Raw genomic sequence first — 26,874 nt, forward strand, 5'->3', positions numbered from 1 at the left:
ATTTATCAGTGCACGTAAAATCTCCTATCCTCAACTCTGTCCTGCTTCACTGTTCATTTTTATTTTGGGCAGTTTTCTAACACATTATATGTTTTACCGACTTATTTTTTGTCTTCCCCCACTCCTCACTCATCAGAATGCATGTGTTATGAAGGAGAGAATTTGCTCAGTTTTGTTGTTATATTCCCAGTGCCTGGCAAATAATTGCTCAATTTGCTGAATAAGTAAATTAACTTTTAAAAAAGAAAAAAATACAGTAATCTTATGTAGCTTTTTTTTTTTTTTTTTTTTTTTTTGCGGTACGTGGGCCTCTCACTGTTGTGGCCTCTCCCGTTGCGGAGCACAGGCTCCGGACGCGCAGGCTCAGCGGCCATGGCTCACGGGCCTAGCTGCTCCATGGCATGCGGGACCTTCCTGAACCGGGGCACGAACCTGTGTCCCCAGCATCTGCAGGTGGACTCTCAACCACTGCGCCACCAGGGAAGCCCTTATGTAGCTTTTATATATAGAATGGATAAACAAGGTCCTACTGTATAGCACAGAGAACTATATTCAATATCCTGTGATAAACTATAATGGAAAAGAATATAAAAAAAGAATGTATATAGATGTATAATGGAATTACTTTGCTGTACAGCAGTAATTAACACATTGTAAATCAACAATACTTCAATTAAAAAATTGAAAAAATTGCAGTAATCCTGCCACATCATGTAATGTTAGAAACCTTACAATATTATCCTGACTGCAACATTAAAATAGAATAGTTTAGTTTGTTACACACAGCTATTTCCATGGCTCATTTAAGTTTATTTCTTCAATAGTCTGGTCCCTGTGTCAAAATCCATGAGAAAATATTCCAGCATTACACACATTTCCTCCTGCAAACACCTATTTGGTCAATGTAATTTACTTCTTCTCTCTTCTCATCTTTGCTTCTCAGTTCTTGGTAGGGAATTTAGGACGTTTATTATTCTGCAACACAGTTTAGCTGGGAAATACTTCCTAAAGCAAAAGATATTAATCATTGTAATTATTTTTTAAAACATAGACTTATTTTAGAGATATGAAAATTGTGAAACAGAAAAGGTTAAAACTGTAATGATTTAATTTATTATAATAAGTTGCAGAAATTAAATGTTAAGTTACATTAAATATCAACTATCTCCCAGGTATTTTTAAAATATTTTATTATTAACATTGCTTAAGTTTTTCTTCCATTTCCAGGATAGTAAGAATTCTAAGTCCAACTATGTCCTTATTGATTTTCTGCTTGCTGGATCTATCCATTTCTGATAGAGGGGTGTGAAAATCTCCAACTATGACAATGGATTCATCTCTTTTCTTTGCAGTTCTAGAAGTTTTTTTATGTCACACAGGTTGACATTCTGTTGTTAGGTACATACACGTTAGGGATTGTCATGTCTTCTTAGAAAAGTGACCTCTTTACTGTTGTGTAATGCCCTTATTTATCCCTGATAATGTTCATTGCTTTGAAGTCTGTTCTGTCTGAAATTAAAATAGCTATTCCTGCTTTCTTTCAATTCATGTAAGCATGGTATATATTTCTGCATACGTTTACCTTTAACCTATAAATATCTTTATATTCAAAGTGGGTTTCTTGTAGACAACATGTAGTTGGGTCCTATTTTCTATTCAATTGTTAATTCAGTTTTTAAATTACATTTGAAACTTCTTTTGAAAATTTACTCTGTCCTAAAATAGACTGTAATTCCTACAGCCTCTTTTAGCTCAGAATGCTAAAGTTCTCCTAAGTATCCTCTCAAAGGACTGGGAAGTAAATCTCCCTAAAATAATAATGAACCCCAACTCACCATCTTGTTTATAATCTGAACTCTTATCTTTGTTAAGAATATAAAATGAAGTAACTAATTCAGTTGCCCTTATGTTGGAAAACTTAGCAGCCCATGAGGACCAGATTTCCATATAGACCAGCATCTAGAAAGGCCATTTGTATAAGGAAATGATGTGTGTTGCTGAAAAACAGATTTGTTAAAAAAAAATCATACAAATACTGCTATATGAATCTCTATAGTGTAAATCATATTTTTGCTTTTGATATTTACTATAGTTTTGAAGATATATTTCCTTGGAAAGTTTAATTCTAAAATACCAGTGGAGGAAAACACAGCAAGCGGGGCCTAAGTTGTTTGAATTACACATTACTATGGTAAGAGGGAGCAACTTATAATTTCATTTTCTACTGTTTCCCACAGGTGCCGTGCGAGACAAGCAGCAAATAGTCTTCTGTGCAGATGCCAATTCCTGGCATTTCATGGAGCAATTAATGCCAGTGCCAGACAGGTGTGCCATCAGGAAGAAAATGATCCCTTTGTCTACAGCTGTATCATCAATCAAACCAGTTTCTCCCTTTCCAAATGCTATAATTTTTCCATCGATCAATATCTTTATTAAGTGTAAAAATGTTTCATTTAAAACAGACATAATTTTGAAATAACACAACCTAATGCCTTTTAAGATCCTACCATCAAATTTTTAAAAGATATCATTCTATTCATTTATTCATTTCATATAAAATTTTTTTTAATTTTTTAAATTGATATATAGTTTCTGTAAAAGAGTATATAGGTGTAAAATATAGTGATTCACAATTTTTAAGTTATACTCCATTTATAGTTATTATAAAATATTGGCTGGGGCTTCCCTGGTGGCGCAGTGGTTTTTTGCTACCACCCTTTGCAATTCCTATCATCTGGAACCTTCTTTACTATTCTTTATTTAACCAACTCCCTATTCATTCTTCATAGATATAATCAACACAAGGCTAACTAAAAATATAAAAACTAAAGTATTAAAATTCTTAAGGTGTGTGAATGTTATCTTATGCAAAAAAATGACACAATATTGTGACAATTTACTCATAATTAGAGTACTGTGGTATTTGATGAATATTTAATTCCCATGTTTATGGGAAACTTTGAGAATTTAAACCATCCAATGAGAGGGATACTAGATAATAGAGGCCTTGAACTGTGCATATAAAATGCTACTAAATGATTCTAAGAACATATATATTGACATCATAACTATGAACATGAGAAAGGGGAATGTGAAAAAATGTGCAGAATCAATGGTACCTGTTTCTAAATCTTAAAGTTGTATTATTATGAAGAACTACAAGTAGTAAGAAATATTATCATCAAAAACTCATACTGAGAAAAGATGGAAATGTAGATTCAATATTAGGAAAATCATTATATCAAGGGGTGCCTGACAGTTGAAAAGGCTTTTTATGTGAGACAGAGTATTCTCTCCTTGAAAGTGTTCAAACAGCAGTCAGGTTATTTTTCCTTTCCCACCTCCACTGTCTGCCAGATCAGAGAAGTTATAGAAATTATTCTTTGATTGGTTGGTGACTCATTTACCAATTCAATCAATAGCAATTCAGTAGATGTGATTCATCAATAAACATGTCTTAGTGGAGTTCTCTCATATATTAATAGACTGTGATAAGTGCTAGGATATAGATAAAAAATTTACGATCAATTGTAACTGAGTAAAAGTGAATCCTTCACAGAAGTCTTAGTGTTAGATCCCTGTTTCAAAGAGCATGAAGTAACTTCTTTTATTCTCTCCAACTCTATGATTCTTTGATTTTATGGTTCAATAACTTGAACTTTATATCATATTTTGACAAGTTGTTTATATTGTATTTATAAAAAGGTTAGTAGCTATATCTATTTTCTAGATTTTTCTTCTTAATGAATTAGTATTTTCAGTCTCAAATGAATGTCAAAGAAAAGAGAGCGAAAACACAGATTACCTATGACAGGAATGAAACAGGGGATATCATAGACCCTATGGATATTAAAAGGATGATATAAGAATACTCTTAATAACTCTAATGCACTAAATTGACAACTTCTATGAAATGGACGTGTTCCTTGCAAAGAACAAACACAAAATGATTTGAGCAGCTTTATAACTTTTAAGGAAATGGAACTCATAATTTAAAAATTCCTGAAAAAGAAATATCCAGGCTCCGATAGTCTCATTGGAGATTTCTACCAAAACTTTAAGGCACACAGATCAGAAAGGAAGACATAAAACTGTCCCAATTTTCAGATGACATGGCTGTCAACATAGAAAATCTAAGGAATGTATTATAAAAATTTGAGAATACATGACTCAGCAAGGTTGCAGGACACATGATCTACATATATAATTAATTGTGTTTTTATATATCATCATTGAATATGCAGAAACCAAAATTTAAAATATCATTTATAATCCCTTAAAAAATGAAATACTTGGGTATAAATCTTATAAAATAGGTACAGGACTTGTAAGCCAAAAACTACAAAACACAGGTGAAAAGAAATCAAAGTCTAAATAATGGAGAGACAAACTGCTCATGGATTGGAAGACATCCTATTAAAGATGTTATTTCTCCCAAACTGATATATGTATTTAATAAAATTCTTGTCAGTTACATCACTTTTTTGGTAGATATAGAGATGATATTTTTTTAAAGTGAAAGCAAAGCCAAAGGAACCTGAATAAGTAAGGCTATATAGTTGAAAAAGAAAAATAAACTAGAAGGACTCTCTCTACCTAATTTTAAGATTTATTATAAAGCTTTAATTTTCAGGACTGTGTGGTACTGATGAAGGAACAGACACTTGGATCAATGGAACAGAGCCCAAAACAGCTTCACACAAGCACAACCAACTAACATTTGACAAAGACACAGATGCAGTTAAATGAAGGGAGGACAGCTTTGTTAATGGTGATGAAGCAACTGGATAACTATTGACAAAAAAAAAAAAAAAAAAAAATGACCCAAACCTCACAACTTATACAAAAATTAACAAAATGGAGCATACACTTAAATATAATACTATGCAACTTTTAGAAGGAAAAATAGAAGAAAATCTGGGACCTATACCTCAGTGAAGTGTTTTTGACCGTGATATCAAAAGCGTGATCCCTAAAAGGAAAGATCAATAAACTGGACTTCATCAAAATTACTCTTTCCCTGTAAAGAGAATGTAAAGATAATCTAAATCCTATGAGAGAACATTTGCCACTCACACATCTGCCGAAGGACTTATATCTATAATATATGAAGAACTCTCAAAACACAACAGTTTGAAAACTTCTGATTAGAAAATGGGCAGAGACATGAAGAAACATTTCACCAAAGAGGATATACAGATAACAAAGAAACACATGATAAGATGTTCAACACCACTAGCTATCAGGGAAAACACAAATTAAGACCCTGACGGGATATTAACCTATACCTATAAGAAGAGCAATAATAAAGATAAAATAGTTACAATACCAAATGCTCACAAGGATGTGGACAAACCAGATCTCTCACACATTGTTGGTGGTAACATAAAATGGCATAACCCCTCTGGAAAATAGTACTATGGTCTGTTACATCCATGCCATGGAACATGAGTCAGCAATAAAAAGGAACAAATGATTTACACACACAACAACTTGGATGGCTCTCAAGGAGATTATGCTGAATGAAAAAAAGACAGTCTCAAAAGGTCACAAACTGCATTTACATATTTATAACTTTCTCAATATTACGAACTATAGGGATGGAGAACACAATAGTGGTTTCCCAAGGTTAGGGATGGTGAGAATAAATGTAATTATAAAGGAATAGCTCAGGGGAGATTTTGGTGGAGACAGAATATTTGACTGTAGGGTGATGATTACATGAGTTTTCACATATAATAAAATGCCAGAGAACTATATACACATATTGAACCATATTGTTTCCTGGCTTTGATATTATACTATACTATAAAATGTAACCACTGAGGGAAGCTACATGAAGGGTACACAGAATTTCTCTGTACTATCTTTGTAACTTCCTATGAACGCACAATTATTTCAAAATTCAAAAAATTAATGTCATGTACCAATTATTATTTGGTGACATCATCAGGAAATTGTGATACAGTGATTTCCTTTGTATTGCCCTATTCTATGAAGTAATAATAAATTCTGTAAATAATGCTTTCCAAACTGTTTCACAGAACAATTGTTCTATAAGGAGTATACTTAATTCCATGTAAAAAAAAAAAGTTTCTGGGTAATTTGGAAAAATCCTATTTATAATACCAGGTTTTCAAAAATTGTCATAATTTTTTCTTCAGTGATGACTACCTGATTTCATAATTCTGAAAATATTACCCTAATGCGTGTCACTTTACAACACTGAGTTCACGAGAAACGGATCAGTGTTGATAATCTTGGAAAGGCAGTGAAAGCTTTCTAAGCCTCAGTCAGTAGGCTACAGCCTGCAAATAATGAATTCCTGAAGCTTAGGACAGCAGATCCTTCACAGGAAGCCTGGTTTATTAAACTTATGATACCTGACCTACTTTTGAACATAATCTCCCAAAGAAAACAAAAGCTATTCATAGTGCATGATTAATAAAGTCTCTGAAAATACACTAGCTGTTTTCAAGGTGATGTAAAAATCCATGTTGGGATTAGTATTTAAATACCCTAACTAAATTATTTTTCCCTCACCCATCCAAAAGTGCTTTGTACTTATTCTAACTCCCATTCGCAAGGTGAATGTTTATGTACCTATTTCTCTAGCTAGACAAGAAGCTCCACAATTCTTCAGGTAATATCTTATTTTTCTTTGTTTTTGCTCCAGGGCCACTTATATTAGAGGTGCCCAATGTTTAACCAAATAAATAAATGTCCAGTATGAAAGGCTAGGTCAGGATGGTGTACACTGGTGCCAGTAGAGTCCCACAGAGGCACTCTACACCTTTAAATTCATTTTTTGCCACAACTGAGCACAAATTCTGATATGCTAAAAAGTTTTCGATGGAGCACTGGATATGGTGTAGAAGTAACACCTATAATATAACCTTGCTGTGAGTAAAAAGTCACATATATATCACAGCATCAAACAATAGCCCCTTCTCCCCCCAAAATTCATCAGTTTACTCGAAACAGAGAGAATTCTGCTATAACAAATGAGAAAGGGTAGTCAGGATGTAAATGAGTCAACTCAAATATGTCCTGAAGGATAACTATTTAGGGGAATTACAGTTATACATTCATAGAAATCAAAGGAAATTGTTAGTGATGTGGTGATAATATGGAAAGGACCATGTTTTAATTATTGCTGACTTTTTAAATGTTTTTGAGTTTTTAAAAAATTCATTCAAATACATCAAATATCACTTGGCTCAAATCCATTATTTGTTCCATCTTTTTTGTTTGTTTGTTTTTTAACATCTTTATTGGAGTATAATTGCTTTACAATGTTGTGTTAGTTTCTGCTGTATAACAAAGTGAATCAGCTATATGTATGCGTATATCCCCATATCCCCTTCCATCTTTACTTAAATGTCAATTTCTCAGTGAGAACTTTTCCGATGGCCCTATTTAAAACTATAACCACCACTCCAAACATCTTCTTTCTCACTTTTCCCTATTTTACTTTTTGCCAGAGCACTTGTCATTATGAAATATGCTGTGTTATTTTACTTACTCTGTTTTGTCTGCGTCCCCTTCCACTACCATCAAACGTAAAGCAAGCTCCATGAGAGCAGGAAATTTGTCTGTACTGTTCACAGCATTATTCTTAGTAACTAGAACAAACCCTCGCACATAGTAGATGCTCAATAAATATTTGCTGAATAAATGCATGAACGTTCATTCTTAAAAACTTCTTAAAATCGCCAATAGATTATATCAGGCAATTCAATACATACGTAGGCATTAAATCTTGACTTAACTATAAATGGTTCAATTAAATTCATTAAGAAAATATACACAGAATCATTTTTAATATTTAAGAAGCTAATTATTGCCCCTATTAAAATCCTGATATATTTGTATATGTCAATAAGGAAACAAAGAATAAAATAATAGCTCTTCCTTCTCACCAGAAAACTTTTTCAAATGTTTGTATTGTTTAGATGAGTGCTTCTCAAACTTTAGCGCACATATACTTGTTAAAATGCAGTTTATGATTAAGTCTGGGGTGGGGCCTGACTTCTGACAAAAATGCTGTTTGTCTCTAGACCAAGATTTGAGTAACTGAGTTTAGATAACTTTTCAGCAGTGTTAAATTGAACATTGATGTAACATTAAAAGATGATATTTTTAGAAACATTCATCCAATAGGAAAAAATGTGTTTAAAAATATTTGTAATGGCTTTAGCAAGGTTACTCTAAGTAACTGAGTATAAGAGTTTGATTTATTGTTAATCACGTTATTGTTGATTTATTGTTAATCTTTCACCAAGAGGGAACCCTAACGTAAACTATGGACTGTGGTGATAATGCCATCTCCCGTGTAACAAATAACCACTCTGGTGTGGGACGTGATAGTCTGGGGGGGTTTAAGTTTTGCTGTGAACCTACAACTCCTTTAAAAAATAAATTCTATTGAAAAATTTAAAAGACAGCCTCCAGAATGAGAGAAGATATTTGCAAATCATACATATGATAAGGGCTTAACATCCAGAATATATAAATAACTCTTACAACTCTACAATAAAAAACACACACTTCTGTAAAGAAAAGCACAAAGAACCTTGACAGTTCTCCAAAGAACATACACAAATGGCCAATAAGCACAAGAAAAGATGATTAACGTTGTAGTCATTAGGGAAGGACAAATCAAAACCACAATGAGATTCTACTTCATACACACTAAGATGGCTATAATTTAAAAAGAAAGAAAGAAAGAAAGAAAACAACAAGTATTGGCTAAGTCCCAGATCTCCTTCAAGAATTTGCCCAGGAGGGGGAATTAGATGAAGGGAGTCCAAAGGTACACACTTCCAGTTACAAGATAAATAAGTACTAGGGCTGTAATGTACAACACGATGACTATAGTTAGCACTGTTGTATGGTATATTTGAAAGAGATTAGATCCTAAGAGTCCTCATTTCAAGGGAAAAAACATTTTTTTCCTCTTTTTATTTTTTTGTACCTATATGAGAAAATGGATGTCAATGGATTACCACTAAACTTACGGTGGTAATCATTTCACAATATAAATAAGTCACAATGATGTATACCTTAAACTTACACAGGGCTGTATGTTAATCATATCTCAGTAAAACTGGGGGGGGGAATAAATAAGTAAAATGAAAAAAAATTGTTTAAATATCTTTCATCAGGCCTATCCTCATCAAGCTCCCTAACATTGCTATTTTCTCTCTTTCCATTTTTCATCTCCTTTAGTTTACTCTATGTTTTCTCATAGAAAATGTATCACTTATCAACTTCTGACAAACTCTGTAATATACATACACACACACATGGATATTCTGTGTGTGTGTGTATGTGTGTGTGTGTGTGTAGAAGAAGAGAGAATATTTTCTGTTTAACACAGGGGAATGGGTAATATGATTTTTGTCTCTTTCATTTATGGATGTACACTAGATGTCTCAAACACTGCTTGACATATACCTTTTCAGTAAATATATGTTAAATTAATTCGATATTTTGTCTTCTCAATTTCTCTTGATCATTCTTGACAGCGTCTTGAAAATGTTATCAGTCTCCGAATCCTCTCTCTCTGACATTTGTGTTCTATTCTATTAATTTGTATTATTAGCTAATTACTTTCTTTGGTAAGGATTTAAGTATATAAATTTTTCACTAAGCATTTTCTTAACTAAATACCACAGGTTTTTTAATGCACTATTATTATTTATTTAAAACATTTTCTAATTTTACTGTAATATTTTTGGTGGGGAGACAGGTTATCAAAAGTATCTTCTAACTAACAGGGAATTTTCTAGCTTTTGTCTTACAACTGATTTCCAGCCTAACTCAAAAGATGTAATCCATGTCACTTTAATCCATTTAAAATTACTGAAGTTTGCTTAGTGCTTACTAACATATATTCTGTGTGTTCTTGAAATAGATGTCTGCAGTTGGGAAATACAGTATTACATGTGCCCATTAGGTTCAGATTACGTACTAATTATTCTGGTCAAATATCCCGCATCCTTACTAATCACAGTGCAGAATTAAATTATTTTGAGCATGCCTGAGATCCTCTTGTGTATCACCAATAAATATGCTAATTGGAAAGTACAGAGAAACAAAAATATGATTGTTTGCCAAAGGAGCCTCTATACCAATGGCCAAATATGTTCAACTAAGATTTCAGATTTCTCAGATACACCAATCACTTTCTTTTTGACTATGTCCTATACTTTAGATATATTTATATTATAAAGCAAAAAAAGAAACCAGTTAATCTTTCTTCCAAATCTTGCTTTCTGAGCCTATATTGGTCTACGGAAAATTAAAGCCACAGGTACTTTTGTTTTATAAAGGATTATTTTCTTTTCCTTTGTCAGAGATGGTCTATGCCTTTACAAAGAGCTCAGCAGTTTCCTTCTTTCTTCTATTCCTAGGTGGTGTATTTATACCAAATGATATTTTAGACGTTTTTTTAGGGTTGTGATACATGTTCAGCCTTTACTTAGACTTCTCACACACAAAAAAACAAAAAAAAACAACAAACCAAAAAAACTAAGTTTTTGTTCCAAAGATCATGAAACCTAAGCCTAAATTCTTGGTTGGTTGTCAGCCAAACTTCTGAGATCAGTTGCTATGGGTGATTTTTTTTTTTTAAGTTTTTCTTCCTATTCTTCTGGGTCTAATTAAGAATCAAAGTTTATAGTATATGCAGGAAAAATAACAGCACTCATATTTCATATAGCAGGCTCTAGCCACTCTATAATTAAAACATTTAAAACCATTAACGTAGGAATACAATTGAATTTTTAAATACATAATAAAATAAGCAGTGTTATATAAAAAGAAATTATATTCATGTAATAAGAACCAATATCAAAATGTGGGTTACTTTTAAGGTTTGTTCCAACTTTTTGGTTGTTTATTTGTTCTAAGGAGCTGAAAAAATTTTCTTCTTCTTATATAATATCTGGAACTAATTCATCTCTCTTGCTCCAGTATTACTGATATCACAGCCCCATTCAAATGTTACAGTGATTTGGCAATCAGTTCACCAGAAAGCAGCTTCTGAAAAAACTTTCCCTCCAAGGGCTTGTAATTACTTTTGTCTTTATTTTCCATACAAAAGAACTACCAAGACAATAAATTTCAGTACATTTCTCTGACCCTCTTAGTATATCAGTATACCCTCCCAAACACAGATAGAGGATTCCTAGAAATATTTGCAAAGTTATTATCTAAATACAAAGAGTTCAAGGAAAATTTAGCCAGAAATAAAATACTTTAAACACTGAAAAAATTGCATTAAATCATATCTTGGGAAAGAGATAAGTTGGCAACATGACAAATAAAATTCAAAAGCATAGTATCTGTTCTGTTCGACTGATTAGCTAATAGATTTGTGAGATACTCAAATGAAAATGGCAATGAAGAAAATGTAAAAGCATTTGATGCAGAAAATAACTAAAAACGCAGCAAAAATATTCATAAGATAAAGGTAAAAATTAATACAGAATACAAGACTAGCCAAACAGTTTTGCTTGGTTCATATAATAGTAATAATTGATATTATAAGATATAATCCACACTTGAAGAAACAAATAGTTATTCGATATACACAGGATTTCTACATCCACAACTTTTTTGGTTTTCCTAAGATTCAGCTGTACACAGAAGTGGTATGGTGGCTTGGGCAAAGCAGTGAATCATACATCAAAGTACCTGGAAACTAGGATCAACTCTGTCAGTACCAGTTTTATGAAATTTGACCAAATCTTAGCCACTCTTGTTCAGCAGCTTTATCCATGGAATGCACTAATAATATCTCTCCCACTTACCCGTCGGGTTTCTGTGAAGATCAAGTGGAGATCAGTAGATAGAAGGGCTTTGAAAGTTAAAAGTTCTATGTAAATGTGAGCTCTTAATATACTGACGTGGTTCTTGTGATTCCAGATTTGGTTTCAAGAGGCAAAAAAGAGATCAAACTGTAGTACGCTAGCTCAGAAATTATTATTGGTAACAGTGGAATAATTTGTCAACCTTAATTCTGACAATTTGTATTCACTTCATTTGCAGTGAAATGAGGCAACCACGCACTGTGTTCCATGATTTTACAGAATTCCCTGAATGAGCACATATGGCCCATTTAGCTAAGGATATTTTAGTAGGTGCCATTTATTATGAGTTGATCTCTTGTAACAGTATTACACAGCTGATATGTGTTTCCCTTAGGAGATCACGTTGTCTATTTTATACATTATCTGGATATTGATTTTTTGTTTTTTTAGCCACTTATCCCAGCTCATAATTGTCCCAAGGGAATGACAACTCCCTGAAATCCGTCAAAGCACAAAGGCTTGTCAACCTTACGTGAATTGCCGTTTATGGACGTTTTGCTTGCCTTCTTTCCAAAAATTTATTTCATATGGAAAATACTTGTTTGCATACCGTTTGTCTTTGAAGACACCTGTTTTCCAGTTAATCTCCAATTCTTCACATACAAACAGAAAGCCATTGATTAGTTTTAAATGACTTTCGGTTCTAAATTAAGTACTGAGAGGGAGAAAGGAATGTATTTAAATGGTTAAATCACCTTACCTGCCTTGGCTGCTGTGTTATATATACTCTTTATTTTTCATCAATGAACCCATTGCACAGAGGAAGGTTGTGGGAGACAAAGGCAAAAGTAAGGAGACAGAACACTTCCACTCACCACAGATGAAAGGAGTCTCATCTGAATTATCAGCACAATCGTTCACAAAATCACACAGCTCGTCCCTGGCAATGCAGTGCTTGTTAGCGCATGTGAATTCTTGAGCCGTACACGTTCTGTCTGTGCTAAGTAGGGGGGAACAATCTTGAAAGGAAATATCATCCACTGCTACATCTCCTATGTAACTGATACCACGTTTTGCCCTGAAGACAACCTTTAAAAAAAAATAAAGCCAATATCAGTTGACTCGTCCATCAGGAATCCAAAACTTGGGGCAAACAGTAAGTACAGTACAGAACATAAGGGCTTGAATCTGATAAAAATGACCCCGTAATCCCTACGATGAAACTGACCCAGGAAGTTTGAGGGATATCGAAGATCTCTACCACACTCAACAGGTAAGGATGTGGGAGTGGCAACACCATTGTCTCTTGTCTAGATTTTTAGGATACAGGGCCTAAGAAACTGGCAGGAGTCACCTACCACTGCAGCCTCTGCAACACGCAGACCCAAAACAAAACCTGCTCACTTCTGACAGCCTCATCACACGTGGAAGCAGGAGGTCAACCAGGTGACGGAATGCACCAAGAGACAGAAGATGCAAGCATATCTTTTACCTTATTTCATCCACTTCTTGCCATTCCTCTGATCTGTTCAACTCAACTATTTGAAATCGAAAATATGTCAAACCTCAAAACCATGAATGTTTTTAATTGGCCGCATCTTTGGACTTGAAATGATGGTGGTGTGCCTTTGATTAATGTATGTGATGAATGAAATCCTCCTGTGTGCCACTGCTGGACAGTGAGATCCCACTTCTACAGACTTTGATAGAACTGATGAAAAACAGTCACAGGACGCACTAAAGTTTTCAAAGTGAAACTAATTCAGACAGCTTCTACTGAATTTGCCTGCAAGTTAAATATGTATTTGTGTGTTAGCATAAGAAATATTCATATATTTTAAAGTAAATTTAGGACAATTAGAGATGCATTAACAAGAAATACCTATTTACCTCCATGAGTTTTATACAAAATAGTTGTCATCAAACTCCCAAACATCTTTTTACCAAATCTAATCAATTACTTTTCTTGAAAGAAGTAGTTTTTCCTTAAGATGTGTTATGCTTTTATACTATGGTATGAAAACCTAGTTGTTTTCCTTTTAAGATGAGAGAATAGAATAACTGAAAATCATGCCTTTCACATTATTATAAAAAAGCAAATAAATGTACAATTTTTACATAAATTCATGTATCAAATTGACATAAAAGGCATACATTTGTTTTCTTCAGAGAAGATGTGCTCGAAAAGAAAAATAAATTCGTAAGATAGATTAAGAGCTTGGATGTGATTAAGACGAGGTGAAACTAGAAAGAATAATAACTACAACTCTTTTATAAGAAAATTGAGCCCAAGAAAAACATGGATACACAAATTGAAAAAGGTACTGTATTATCTGGATATATCTGAACATTTAATTTAAATCTGTGAGACAATGCTCTGTGATTAAGAAATCAGATAACCCAATGCCACACGATGTTGGTTAAGATTCCATAGACTTTAATACTGAATGTGATTAAACTTTTTTTCAAGAGCAATATGATATTTTTTTTCTGGTAAAATAAAAGCTGGGTCAATCATTTTGTAAAATTTAGGAAGCAATAGAGCACAGCATTTGTATTATGGACTTGTAGATGACCTGCCTGTGTTTAAAGCGTATCACTGCCATTGTAGTTATATAAGTAGGGCAAGTTATCCAACTTCTAGGTATTTCTGTGCCTAATCTATAAAATGCAGGCAATAAAGGTAGGTACCTCATACAGTTACAGGAGTAAATTTTTTGTTCATAGAACAGAACTTAGCACTTAGTAAGTGCCAGGTATGTGATTGCTCTAGTTATAAAAATTATCATAATTAAATGCTATGTTTAAATTGGGGGTTCCCAAATATAACTGTGAAAACTACCCAATGCTGTATACTTTTACTCAAGGGTTAAAGGCGCTCATGTTTCTGAGGCTAAAGGGACTGATACTGTAAAAATGGAAGGACCATGGATAGTATGTGTGTCTCACTACTATTTCTTCAGTGCATAGTAAGGTGCTTGCACATAGTAGGTTCTTGATATGTTTTACTGAAGGAATGAATGAATCACATTAAACATCAAATATTCAGAAACCATTAATATTTCATTTTAAGAGTCAAACAACATGGCGTATTTCTCTTCAAATTTCAATGTGAAAAATTAAATTTCAGAAAGACTAAATTAATAATTGATTCCTCTGCTTAAATCCCTCTTAATGTTTTTTTTGTTTGTTTGTTTTTGTTTGCTTTGTTTTGTTTTTTGCGGTACGCGGGCCTCGCACTGTTGTGGCCTCTCCCGTTGCGGAGCACAGGCTCTGGACTCGCAGGCTCAGCGGCCATGGCTCACGGGCCCAGCCGCTCCGCGGAATGTGGGATCTTCCCGGACCGGGGCACCAACCCGCGTCCCCTGCATCGGCAGGCAGACTCTCAACCACTGCGCCACCAGGGAAGCCCTTAATGTTGTTCTGAACATGATTTTACCATGCAAATGTTCTACTTGCGCAGACTAGTTAAGAATTCACTGCCTGAAGTGGAAGCCGACGCCTGGCAGCAGCACAGCCTTCTGCATGTTCTTGCTCATGACTCTTCTTGCCTCAGTTAAAAGGTCTTGGAGGTTAAACAGGTGGAATCCTCTTAATGATAAATTTCATACTGTGCAAGGCCACTAAACTGCTGTCCAGTCTTTTCTTCTTCAGGTTGAACTTACTTCTTATCCATTTCCTAAATTATCTGCAAGTGACCCATAAGAAAACTGGGTCCCAGCAAGAGGTCAAAAATATATGGGATTTATTATAGCTAACATTCTAAGAAATTGGGGATAAAGTTGTATCAATGCCTTTAAACAGCTGTATCTAGCCTGTGCTTCCAGTGGAGTTGAAAGGGGCTGATCTATCAGATATGGCATGTGATTGTAGATACAGTTACTGAATATTCACAGCTGATTTGGTTACTCTCGCTACATACTGCATTTCCAGTCCTCTGTATAATTAGCAAAGATATTATAGCTTGTATCTATAGATAAGTGGCTCTAAATTCAAGGAATTAAGCCCTGTGCAGTTACGACTAAGAAAAAATGTTCTCTGACATAAATGGCTCTGGATTCCCACTCTCCCTTATCTAATCTTAAATCTTAATAGCTAAGCTTTACCTTCCAATAAACACCCCTTCTGTCAAAAACAAAACAAGCAAAAACTCCAAAAGCAGAAAACACACACATCCATGGAGCTCCTGTTTTCCTGATAATCCATAAAAAAATAAAATTCACGCTAAATATCTTGGCATATAATTACTTTCAGTTTAAACCTTTTATTCTATGTATTACTTGTTCTTTTCCTTTATTTTTAGGTCTTATCCTCGTAATATTATTGTAATCTACATGAAGACAAATACAGCATCACCCAATTTTGTGCCTCTGAAAATATTTTTCAGTCAGGTAAATCTATTTTCTCTAATAAGGTTCAACAATATAGCGTGCTTTCAAAGGTCTCTTTAATTGGGTTTGAAATAAACGAATGTAATTACTCTGCAGTCTCTGAGAATATATTTGCAAAATAGTGGGAGGTGTTCTTAATATGTAGGAGCCTGATTGTGGAGGCAGGAGATGGTTGCCACTAAAATGAGATGTTCCTAGAAAAATGGTTGCCTCTTTGGGAAAAAAAATTGGGGCATTTCAGAACCGCAAATTCCTTATGGAAAATGCTGTACGGAGTGGTGAGCATTCATACAGCACATCAGAAAGGGAAAGACAGACAAGAAGACAAGGGGTAGAGGAAATAAATTAAAATTAAAGAATCAACAAAACTCAATCATCACCTAAATACTTGGATTACAAACCTGTATATGCGAATGAACGCCTAAAAACACCTCTATTTTTTTCCACTGTGCACCTTGCTGTCCGCTTTGAGCCCACAGTTTAGAAGTAACATTGTCTATCTTGCTGAGTACCTGCAGAGACAAATCAAGTAAGAAGTGCTGAAATATTTTACCTTGACAAATTCTAAACATATAGAATTCTCCCAGTAATTTTTTTTCATTTTAATATCAACATGAATCCCTGAGAGAAAAGCTCAGACATTTTTCATTAGTGCTGTTTTCTAGAACAGCACTGTGTCCCCAGGGTACCTCATGAGCTTTGTGTAATAAAGTTGTGCATGAATATCTGTCAGTCAAGTCTGAAGTTACCTGGCTCCATTTGATTAAGAACTCTTAACTACCTTAGTTTTTAAAAATCTGACAGCAAGAACAATTGGAAGTCTCAATATTAAATAATATTCATGTAGTCACATGAAAAGCACAGAATTGTTTACTAAACACAGTTTTGAGAATGACATTAGGTTCAGTGGGGATGGTGATGTTACAATGGGAGTCCGTTCAATTCCAACAGCACATATGGGTGATGTGAGTGGGCACCTAACTCACCTAAGCCAGCAAGAGCTCCCCACCCAACAAACGGACCCTCATTCTAAAGGGAAATTGAGAATCATCTCAGCAAACAAATTATCATGGCTCTTCTTTTAGAATGACACAAAATGAGCCATGAAGAAAGCAATTAAATAGGGAAGAGCAGTAGAGTTCCACATTTTAAAATAACTGACTTAGATGATGTATTTAATTATTTCACAACACTATTTTTTTTACATCTTTATTGGAGTATAATTGCTTTACAATGGTGTGTTAATTTCTGCTTTATAACAAAGTGCATCAGTTATACATATACATATGTTCCCATATCTCTTCCCTCTTGCGTCTCCCTCCCTCCCACCCTCCCTATCCCACCCCTCTAGGTGGTCACAAAGCAACGAGCTGATCTCCCTGTACACCACTAATTTTTAACAATACAATGTGTGTAACCAATTCATTATTCACATAAAGGGTTTGGGGAGGTTTTGACTTTTGAAAGTGAAGGTAACTTTGAATGCTTTCATAATCAGTTTTTTAAAAATTAAATGCAGTGGACTTCCCTGGTGCTGCAGTGGTTATGAATCCGCCTGCCAATGCAGGGGACACGGGTTTGACCCTTGGTCCGGGAAGATCCCACATGCCACGGAGCAACTAAGCCCGTGTGCCACAACTACTAAGCCTGTGCTCTAGAGCCCATAAGCCACAACTACTGAGCCCTCACGCCACACCTACTGAAGCCCATGCGCCTAGAGCCCATGCTCTGCAACAAGAGAAGCCACAGCAATGGGAAGCCCACGCACTGCAGCGAAGAATAGCCCCTGCTCGGTGCAACTAGAGGAAGCCCGTGCGCAGCAACAAAGACCCAACGCAGCCAAAATTAAATAAATAAATGTATTTTAAAAAATTAAATGCAAATGGTTATTTTTATAGAGCTAGAGTTTCTAGAGTCATATACAAAGTCATATGTGGCTAGCAAAGATATCACTAAATTCTTGAATTCAAGTTGAATCAACATATTATTAAAGTCAAGAAAATAGAATTTCTAAAAAATATAAAAATCTTTTTTGAAGGATACTAAAAAGAATGTATAGGAATTAGATCTTCTTTGTATGAATACTGCTCTATACACAAATCACTAAGGAAAACTGTGTTCATGCAACATAGTAATGCAACATTTAATGTTATTTTACTCAGCTGTGCACGAAATAAGGATCATATGTATTACCATTTTAATTATTTTATAATTAACTACTTATAAAATTTTAAGGTTGTTTTATAATTTTTCATCTACTAACACAAAATCTTATTCTGAAAAAATGAAAGCCTATTTTAGATAATTAATCTCAACCACAAAATATACCTGGTAAGTAATTCTCATTTTTCTGATGCAAACCCTGTAGTTAGCTGTATTGATTGTTTTGTCTAAAACCATTTTTAAAAACTCAGTGAGACACAAATGGTAAATTGTCACATCAGTCCACAAGACTACTTGGATACTTTCAGATTATTAAACATGCACACATACATATACACAAACAAGTTTACTCTTAAACTGTTTTTGGTGAGAAGTCTCACCTATAACAAATAAAACTATTCTTCCAAAATTACTTTATAAATTTAACATGTTTCCAATTAAAAGAAAGTAACAGCATTTTAAAAATATGTTTATCTAATTTGGGGAGGAAAATAATATTTAATATGGCCAGGAAAATCGTAGAATAAGACAGTTAAAAAATAAAAAAAAAACCTAATATTAAAATTACATCAAGCTACTAGGAAAGAAGTGGTTAAGCTGATCTGCAGTCTATTTCTATTTATTGGGGAAAAATAGAGCAGGTAGCCCAAGTGTAATCTCTTTGCAAATACACTAAACATGGACTTTTTGGAAAACAAATTAATGCTATTTGACAGGGGGAGAGACCTTATCTATGGCTGCTTTTAGCGAGATATCCCTGGTCTAAAACTGCTCATGTAAACAATTCTGAAATCTGGGGATTTATTTTTCAGACATGGCTTCTTGGAAAATGTCACGTAAGCTATGAAACAGAGTATAAATGGAGATGCTTCAAAATTGAGTTGGCTTCTCTGTGTAAGTGATGTGTCTATACATATACTTACAAACCTTATCTATTATATAAGGCATGTCTAATAGGGGAAGACAGGATCTAGGGGATCTGCATTAAAATTGCAGAACCTCTTTCTGTTTTGTCCGTATAACTTGGTCATCTAAAAGAAACCAGGACCCCCTGGAAAAATAGTTACCTCCAGGGATGGAACAGGATAACAAAAAGATGAGTCTGGAACATCTTCTTGGCCAGAAAGAAAGGAAATGATCAAAGAATGATTGGACTTGTCAAAGAGACATAGAAGTCAGTTTAAAGGGTCTCCTATAACTGAATCTGGGACAATGTAAGAACCAATAAATAGTAATAGTGTTGACAACAAATTGGATAAAATAGGAATCCATGAGTCCACACTGATATAAATCAATAAATGGAGAATTTTTCTAACAAGAGAAAACCAACCTACAAATGTAGACAGAATAATGGAGTTAGACACAAATAGGCAATCATCATAGTAAAATTAATGTGGCAAAAAATACTAAAGGAAGCAAAAATTAGTGGGTATAATTGAGTTGAGATCAGGATTTTACATATGCTCAAAATATCTCATCACAAAATATTTTTTGATAACAAAGGGAACAAAAGTACTGAGACCAATAGACATCATGTACTAACCAATGGGATACAATAAAAATAATACAATATTGGTGGTATTACAGGGAAAAACATGCTTAACATTGAACAAATCCAATTTGAAGGACGTTTCACAAAATGACTGGATTATAACCTTTAAAAATATCAAGATCATAAAGTTTAAGGGAAATGAAGGAATTACTTCAGTTTTAAAGACACTAGGGACTTCCCTGGTGGTGTGGTGGTTGAGAATCCACCTGCCAATGCAGGGGACACGGGTTCCATCCCTGGTGCGGGAAGATCCCACATGCCACGGAGCAACTAAGCCCATGTGCCACAACTACTGAGCCTGAGCTCTAGAGCCTGCGAGCCACAACTACTGAGCCCACGTGCCACACGACTGAAGCCTGCGCGCCTAGAGCCTGTGCCCCACAACGAGAAGCCACTGCAATGAGAAGCCTATGCACCATAACGAAGAGTAGCCCCCCTGCTTGCCACAACTAGAGAAAGCCTGCATGCAACAACAAAGACCCAACACAGCCAAAAATAAAATAAAAATAAATAAATTTATAAAAAATAAAGACACTAGAAAGAAATAACAATGGAGTGTGATAAGTAATTCTGTATTCAACTCAATTTTTCCTATAAAAGATGTTATTGGGACAATGGGCAAAAAACCAGAATCTCTGAGTGAAAGGTAGAATGCAGTTGTCTGTGAGATTCTTGCAACCTTTTGTGAGTATGAAACAATTTAATTTCTTTTTTTACAAAAAAAACAATTTGAAAGAGAATATTGGAGAATGTAGCACCACTATATCAAAGACAGCAAGAAGGCACATCCGAATATCACCAAAATGTATATATTCATTTGATTGTGTTATTCTCAGAATATTGATACTGAAACCTATATGACATATTTCAAGGGTAAAACAGTATTACACAGAAGCTGCAACCTCAGAATAAAGGCCATAATCATAAATAGAATAGTTTAAAGAAAACCTATTAGCCATTCAGGTCCAATTCTACTAAAGCTTTTTTTCAATCATATTGTTTTCAAACCAGTGAAGTATTGATAAACTGTCCATTTTCATTTATTAGCAGATTACATATTTTAATAACACTAAATTATACAATATGAATTTTTGTAGAAGAAATTCAGAAAATGCAATTGCCTAAGCAGTACCTGGAGAGAACCAACTGTGGCACCATTCATATGAGTCCAGAACACCAGGGTACATTTTGGTCCCGTGCGTGAAATAACAGGAGTGAGGATGTCAGCCATGTCACCAAACTTTCCATTTGAGCTATCAGCATACAGGTACCAGCCATCTGCGGTATTTCTGGGGAAAGAATGATGCATTTATCAGGTAAAAAAAGAAAATCATAAAATACAGTTTGTCATTAACCATATTTTATTGTTCTAAAATTTCTCCTAAAAGTATAACAATGTTTTTATTTTATTTATTTATTTTTTTTTTTATAACAATGTTTTTAGAATGATGGTGATACATAAATAACTCTACTATTTTGATTTTGAATCCATGTGTCCATTGGTACAATGTACAAAAATTATGGTAAAGGTTGAAATCATTAGGTCTAATATGTAATAACTTGGTTGATTTTTTTATAATAATACTGCTGATACTGTGAACAGTTTTGTAGAGTTTTTTTATGTGGGTAAAATGAGACATTGATGCATTGAATACATTTAGAAGAGGCATAAAAAGAACAAAAATATAAATAATTAAAGTATGAAAAAGAGAAAGGAAGCTGTCTTGGAGTTCTACTCACTGGTCTAAAAGGATTTCAGGTTCAAATTTATTTTATCTATTAATTTAGGTAAGTTTTACTTAAACATATTTTAATAAGCAGGTAGATAACCTTTTAATGTTGTTTTAAGTAAAGAAGGGTATTTATTAGTTCACATAACTGAAAAGTACAGGGGATACACTAGCTTCAGGCACAGTTGGATCCAGGGGCACAACCACTGTTATCAGGACTCAAGTCTCTCCATCATCTGGCTTAAGTGAGTAGATAATTTTTAAAGTGTGTCTTTTTTTCCCCTAGTTCCAAACCAGAGAGGGAAAATAATGATGGAAACACTTAAATATCAATGTAATCTTGCCATAAGGGATAGAGTTTATGCCCCCACTTTAATTACCAATTCAAAAAAGAGATAATAAAACATTAAAGACATGCTATTTTTGAAATATTAAATAAGGAAGTGATTCCTCAAAATTCGGACATTCTGGCACTCTTTAATTTCTTTGATTAATTATATTTCACACCACTTTTTCACCACATGTGATACTAGTACCATGGAGTTTAAACTTGCTACTTATTAAAACCATTTTGAAAGTTTTATCTTTTTTTTTTGAGGAAAGACATGAATCATTAATAGAAAATAGATGGAGAGAAAGAGAGGGGTATTCATTCAGTCACCACGTATTTACTGAGTCAGTCTTTCCAGTGTTACTTGTCCAAGGCACTGGGAATGTGCTGTGGGCAAAAGACATGGCAGGGCTGGCCTCTGACCTCAGCACTTACTAGATGGGCAACATTAGGCAGGTTATTCAACCTCTCTGAACCTATTGGTTTCTTCATTTATAAAACAGGATAGCTCCATGTTACTACTAGGAGTTAGAAATAGAATAAGTGGACTTTCTATCCCAGTACTCGCCCATCTTACATATTTAATAAATGGTAGTTGTGATTTGTGGTTATGTTTATGTCATTAGTTGCTGCTAATAAAGAACTTAGTGCCCTGTGAACTACACAGGGTATGAATTAGGACTGCTTTTAAGAGCTAGGATTATTATATTAATTTTTCTGAATTGTGTGTCAATGAATAAAAAGTTCCAGCTTTGTTCCTTGTGTGTGTTTAATATCCCGGGACCCCACAGATGCTGAGAACAAAGATGAATACATGAATTTTTCATTGGTTCACAGATTCACTGTGATCCAGCACAATTTTTAGTAGATATATTTTCCCCCAAATTGACAAACTGATTCTAAGCTTAATATGGAAATCCAAAGGACTAAGAATAGCCAATTTTATCACAAAGGAGAACAAAGTTAGACAATTTACTCTATCAGATACTGATTCATTATAATGGTAGAATAATCAAGACAGGGTGGTATTGAAGTAAAGACGGAAAAATGGGCCAGAGAAATGGATAAGAGAGTCCTGAAAATTCTACATATATTTATACATCTGACTTATGAAAAGCTTAGCTCTTCAGAGCAGTGAAGGAAAGGACAATCTTTTCAATGTGGATTGAATAAATTAGGTAGCCTTGTGGGGAAAAAACAAACCTTGACCCCTATTTCACAGCATTCAAAAATAATAAACTGCAGGTAGAATGTACCTGAAATGTGAAAGGTAAAACAACAAAGCTTGCCTAAGATACATAACAATATCTTCATGATATGAGACTGAGAATTAATTTTTAATAATATATAAGGATTACTATCCATAATGGGAAATACAAAAAATAGGACTGTATTCAAATTAAGGATTTCAGTTTATCAGAGATACCAATATGATGATCAAGGCCAACCAGTGAATGGGAGAAAACATTTGCATCCCATTTAACGAATGTTACACTTACTATCTACTATATGTCATGCACTATGCCAGACGTTCAACAATGCCTGTGTGTTTGTAGTGTGTGTATGTCTTTATACATACATATTATATAACTACACACATACAAGGAAGAACAGAATGAAATGTCCCCAAATGCTAATATGTTTTTATCTTTGTTTGGGGGCCACGGCTATTTTCTTTCCTACACAGTGCCTGGTTCACAGTAGACTCTCCAAAAGTACTTGATAAACAAAATACACAAGGTAGTTTAAAATCAGTACAGCACATGTGGAAATAAATAGACCAATGGAGTGACAGAACTGTAGAGTCAGATAAAATTACACAGGAAAAGTTGATAATAATATATTCCAGGCTGGGGGAGAAAAAAAAAAACAAAAAGACAGAACAATGTTAGAGACCATGGAAGAATTAAGTGACTAAAAGTCACAATTCTAGTAATGATAAAAGCATCTACTCAATGGTTCTTCAACTGGAGGTCCCTGTACTAATTTCCCAGAAACTACACGATGAAAAATGCTAATGTTTAATATCCCCAATATAGTATAACTTGAGAAAATTCAGTCACAATAATAAATTTAAAATAAATTATTGAAACAATTCTTTATAATTATATATCCTTGAAATATATATATTTCAACTGCAAGGAAAACGAAAAAAGGGAGACATGCCAGGAGATCAATTTGAAAAATGCAGATAACAAAACTGCATCTGTGCTTTTACACTGCCCCACAAACACCGTACTAGTGTAAAAGTGTATCATTCGGTCGCCAGTCTTTTATGCATTAACTGGGGGCACATCATGCATGCATGATTCCTAATGGAAAAATGAAGAATTATACGAACACTTGCCTATGTCTGAGATGAGATTATCTGAGCATGTACCTGCAAAGGAAATCAACTGCCCTCCTGGGATGAATACAGCAGTAATGATCACACCTAACTGTGCTGTCACTCATAAAGTATCAGCATCTCTCTCCCAGCCCTCAAATTGTCACTTCTCAAACAGGGCTGGAAGGAGGATGTTTTATAGAAATATACCTTTCCTAACAAAACACGTCATAAACCACACAGTAGGAAAGGTTTAAAGAAAGCAGTGCTTTACACTCAGGTGTTGCGAAAATAAAGATCCCAGGCGATGATGTACAAGTCATTAAAAAGTCATTTATTAAAAGAGATCTGATTTATAGTCCAAGCTGTTTTACAGAACGTTGCCTAAGCCTCATAGGATAATCAGTTTCTGAAGTCTTAATATTACACAAATTAAGCAATTTAAAAATTGACATTTTTCCCCCTTATTTGAGAATCTCCTGGGTATTCACCCTAATTAAATTAATAAGAAAAAATACCCTTGCATGGACAAATAAAAATATTCTTGAGTTAGGTCAATTGACCTTTAATACTTGTACAGTATAAGGGACACATTCTTCAGGCTTATCCTCTGGGTTGAGATATAGCCTGTGATTGATTATGATGATGTAGGCTGTTATAACATACCTGATGGGATATGAGCTACTGAAAGTTGTCATGAACTTGATTACTTTCGTGAGAAACAGAAAATACAAACTGTTCAACAGTACAATCCTCCTAGGGGTTTCCACAGTATTACCCTCGTGTCTGTGGTGCACCAACCTTGCTATGTGCAACTGCTCCCCGCCCCTCCCACCAACTCCACGGTCTGACCCACCAACTGCTGGAGCTTCTTAAGTAAGACGGAACACTCAGAGTTCTTATGTGGGATTTTTAGAATATAAATTAAGGAAAAAGGAACATTCCTTCTTGAACGTCAAGGCATGCTTCCCCTCCATCCTCCCACCCCACCAACCAAGGTTTGAAACCGGCTCTGTCGGACTCCAAAATTCCACACACACCCTCTAGACTCTGCTGGAGTGTTGCAGAAGAGACAAACAAAAAAGTTTCTATCTCACCTTATTGGTCCTTTATAATACACATCTGATCCTACCATCCTGCTAGAAATCTTCAACACACCTTTACTGACTCAAAGTGAGATTCTTGAACTAAACTGTATGTTCCTGGATTGCAAGTAAATAAGAAGCCACAGTAAAGTACACATCAATTCATTACACACACTGTCAGATCAGCTGACACTTTTTTTCATAGTGAGACTTTCTTGATAATTGAAGCAGTGAATTAATTTGCATTCTGGTGCAAGCTCTTTTATATGGTTATGTATTTGTAACTAACAGTCCACAGGAGGTGGGAGATAGATGGGCCCCCGGGCCAGACAGCTGGTGCTTGTGAAGTGGAGTAAAATTGAAGCTTTGTTCTCACCCAGGAACTCCAAGGACAAAGCTAGTGGCAGAAGCTGAGCTCCGCTGAAGTAAAGAGATAAGGTGCCCACTCCTGAGGTCAAGGAAGACTTCCCTCTGCACAGGTGCAGGAAGGCTTCTTGGGGGACAAAAAGGGAGGGGGGCACCACCCCATAATATGTGTGCACATGCACCCACAGGCCTCTGTGGTGGGATCAATCTTAGCAAAAAGTTGAGCACGCATGTTGGGGACGGTCCTGGAAACATTCAGGTGTGAAAAAAACACGAGAAAATTGGCCAAAGGTAAACAAAGACCTGGAAGGACTGTCCTGTGTAAGTGAATTAAATCACGTCTTTACGGCACTCCTCATTCAGGATGCCCCCAGTCCCCTCCAGGTGTGTATCCCTGCTTTGCTTCTGACTTACTGTTCTCCTTCTTAGAGAGGACACCATACCCTTTCTCTCTGGATGTGTGTTTCTGCCTTGCTGCTGTCTTAAATAAACAAACTGTTTGTGTGCTCTCCCATGTTATGCTGTGTCTCCAATAATAAACTTTGTACCTGTTTTTACAGTTTTTGCCTCCTTAAAACATTCTTGCTTTCAAATGGGGGAAAGAGCTAGGGCCACTTTGCTTCTAGCCCCTAGCCCCTGGTGGTCTAGTGGCTAGGATTCGTGGTTTTCAACCAGGCTACCCAGGTTCAATTCCTGGGCAGGAAACTAAGATCTCCCTTCAGGACCACTCACTGCTGTCTTCTCCGAGATCACCCTGAGTGGTCTTTCATACTGAATTGGTATATAACCGGGATCAGAGAATATTTTTCTGTAAAGGCCATACGGTAAATATTTTAGGCTTTGTGGGCCATACGGTCTTTGTTACAATTATCAGCTCTTTGTGGCATAAAAGCATCTATGGACTGCTTAAATGAATGATTATAGCCATGTTCCCAATACAACTATATTAACAAAAACAGGCATCAGACCAGAATTGGCCCACAGGCCATAATTTGTTCACCACCATTCGATGGATAAAACTCTCAATTCATCAGGATCTGAGAAATAACTTTCTATACTAATATCCAGCTTCATCTTTCATATATTACTTTACTCAGACACCAAGATCTAT

General features: G+C 34.9%; 1 protein-coding gene across 1 annotated transcript in view; it reads right to left on the reverse strand.

Annotated features, from left to right (window-relative positions):
• The window catches only part of MALRD1 (MAM and LDL receptor class A domain containing 1), a 580,486-nt gene that overhangs the window by 336,263 nt on the left and 217,349 nt on the right, over positions 1 to 26,874 (reverse strand). Inside the window, exons 23-25 of the mRNA XM_024765840.1 lie at positions 21,058 to 21,214; positions 16,612 to 16,722; positions 12,695 to 12,908 (exon numbers count right to left, since the gene is read on the reverse strand). Of these exons, the coding sequence (XP_024621608.1) occupies positions 12,695 to 12,908; positions 16,612 to 16,722; positions 21,058 to 21,214 (482 nt within the window). The remainder of the gene's footprint in view (positions 1 to 12,694; positions 12,909 to 16,611; positions 16,723 to 21,057; positions 21,215 to 26,874) is intronic.

Source organism: Neophocaena asiaeorientalis, unplaced genomic scaffold, assembly GCF_003031525.2.
Source record: "Neophocaena asiaeorientalis asiaeorientalis breed wild unplaced genomic scaffold, Neophocaena_asiaeorientalis_V1.1 scaffold217, whole genome shotgun sequence".
Taxonomy (NCBI): domain Eukaryota; kingdom Metazoa; phylum Chordata; class Mammalia; order Artiodactyla; family Phocoenidae; genus Neophocaena; species Neophocaena asiaeorientalis.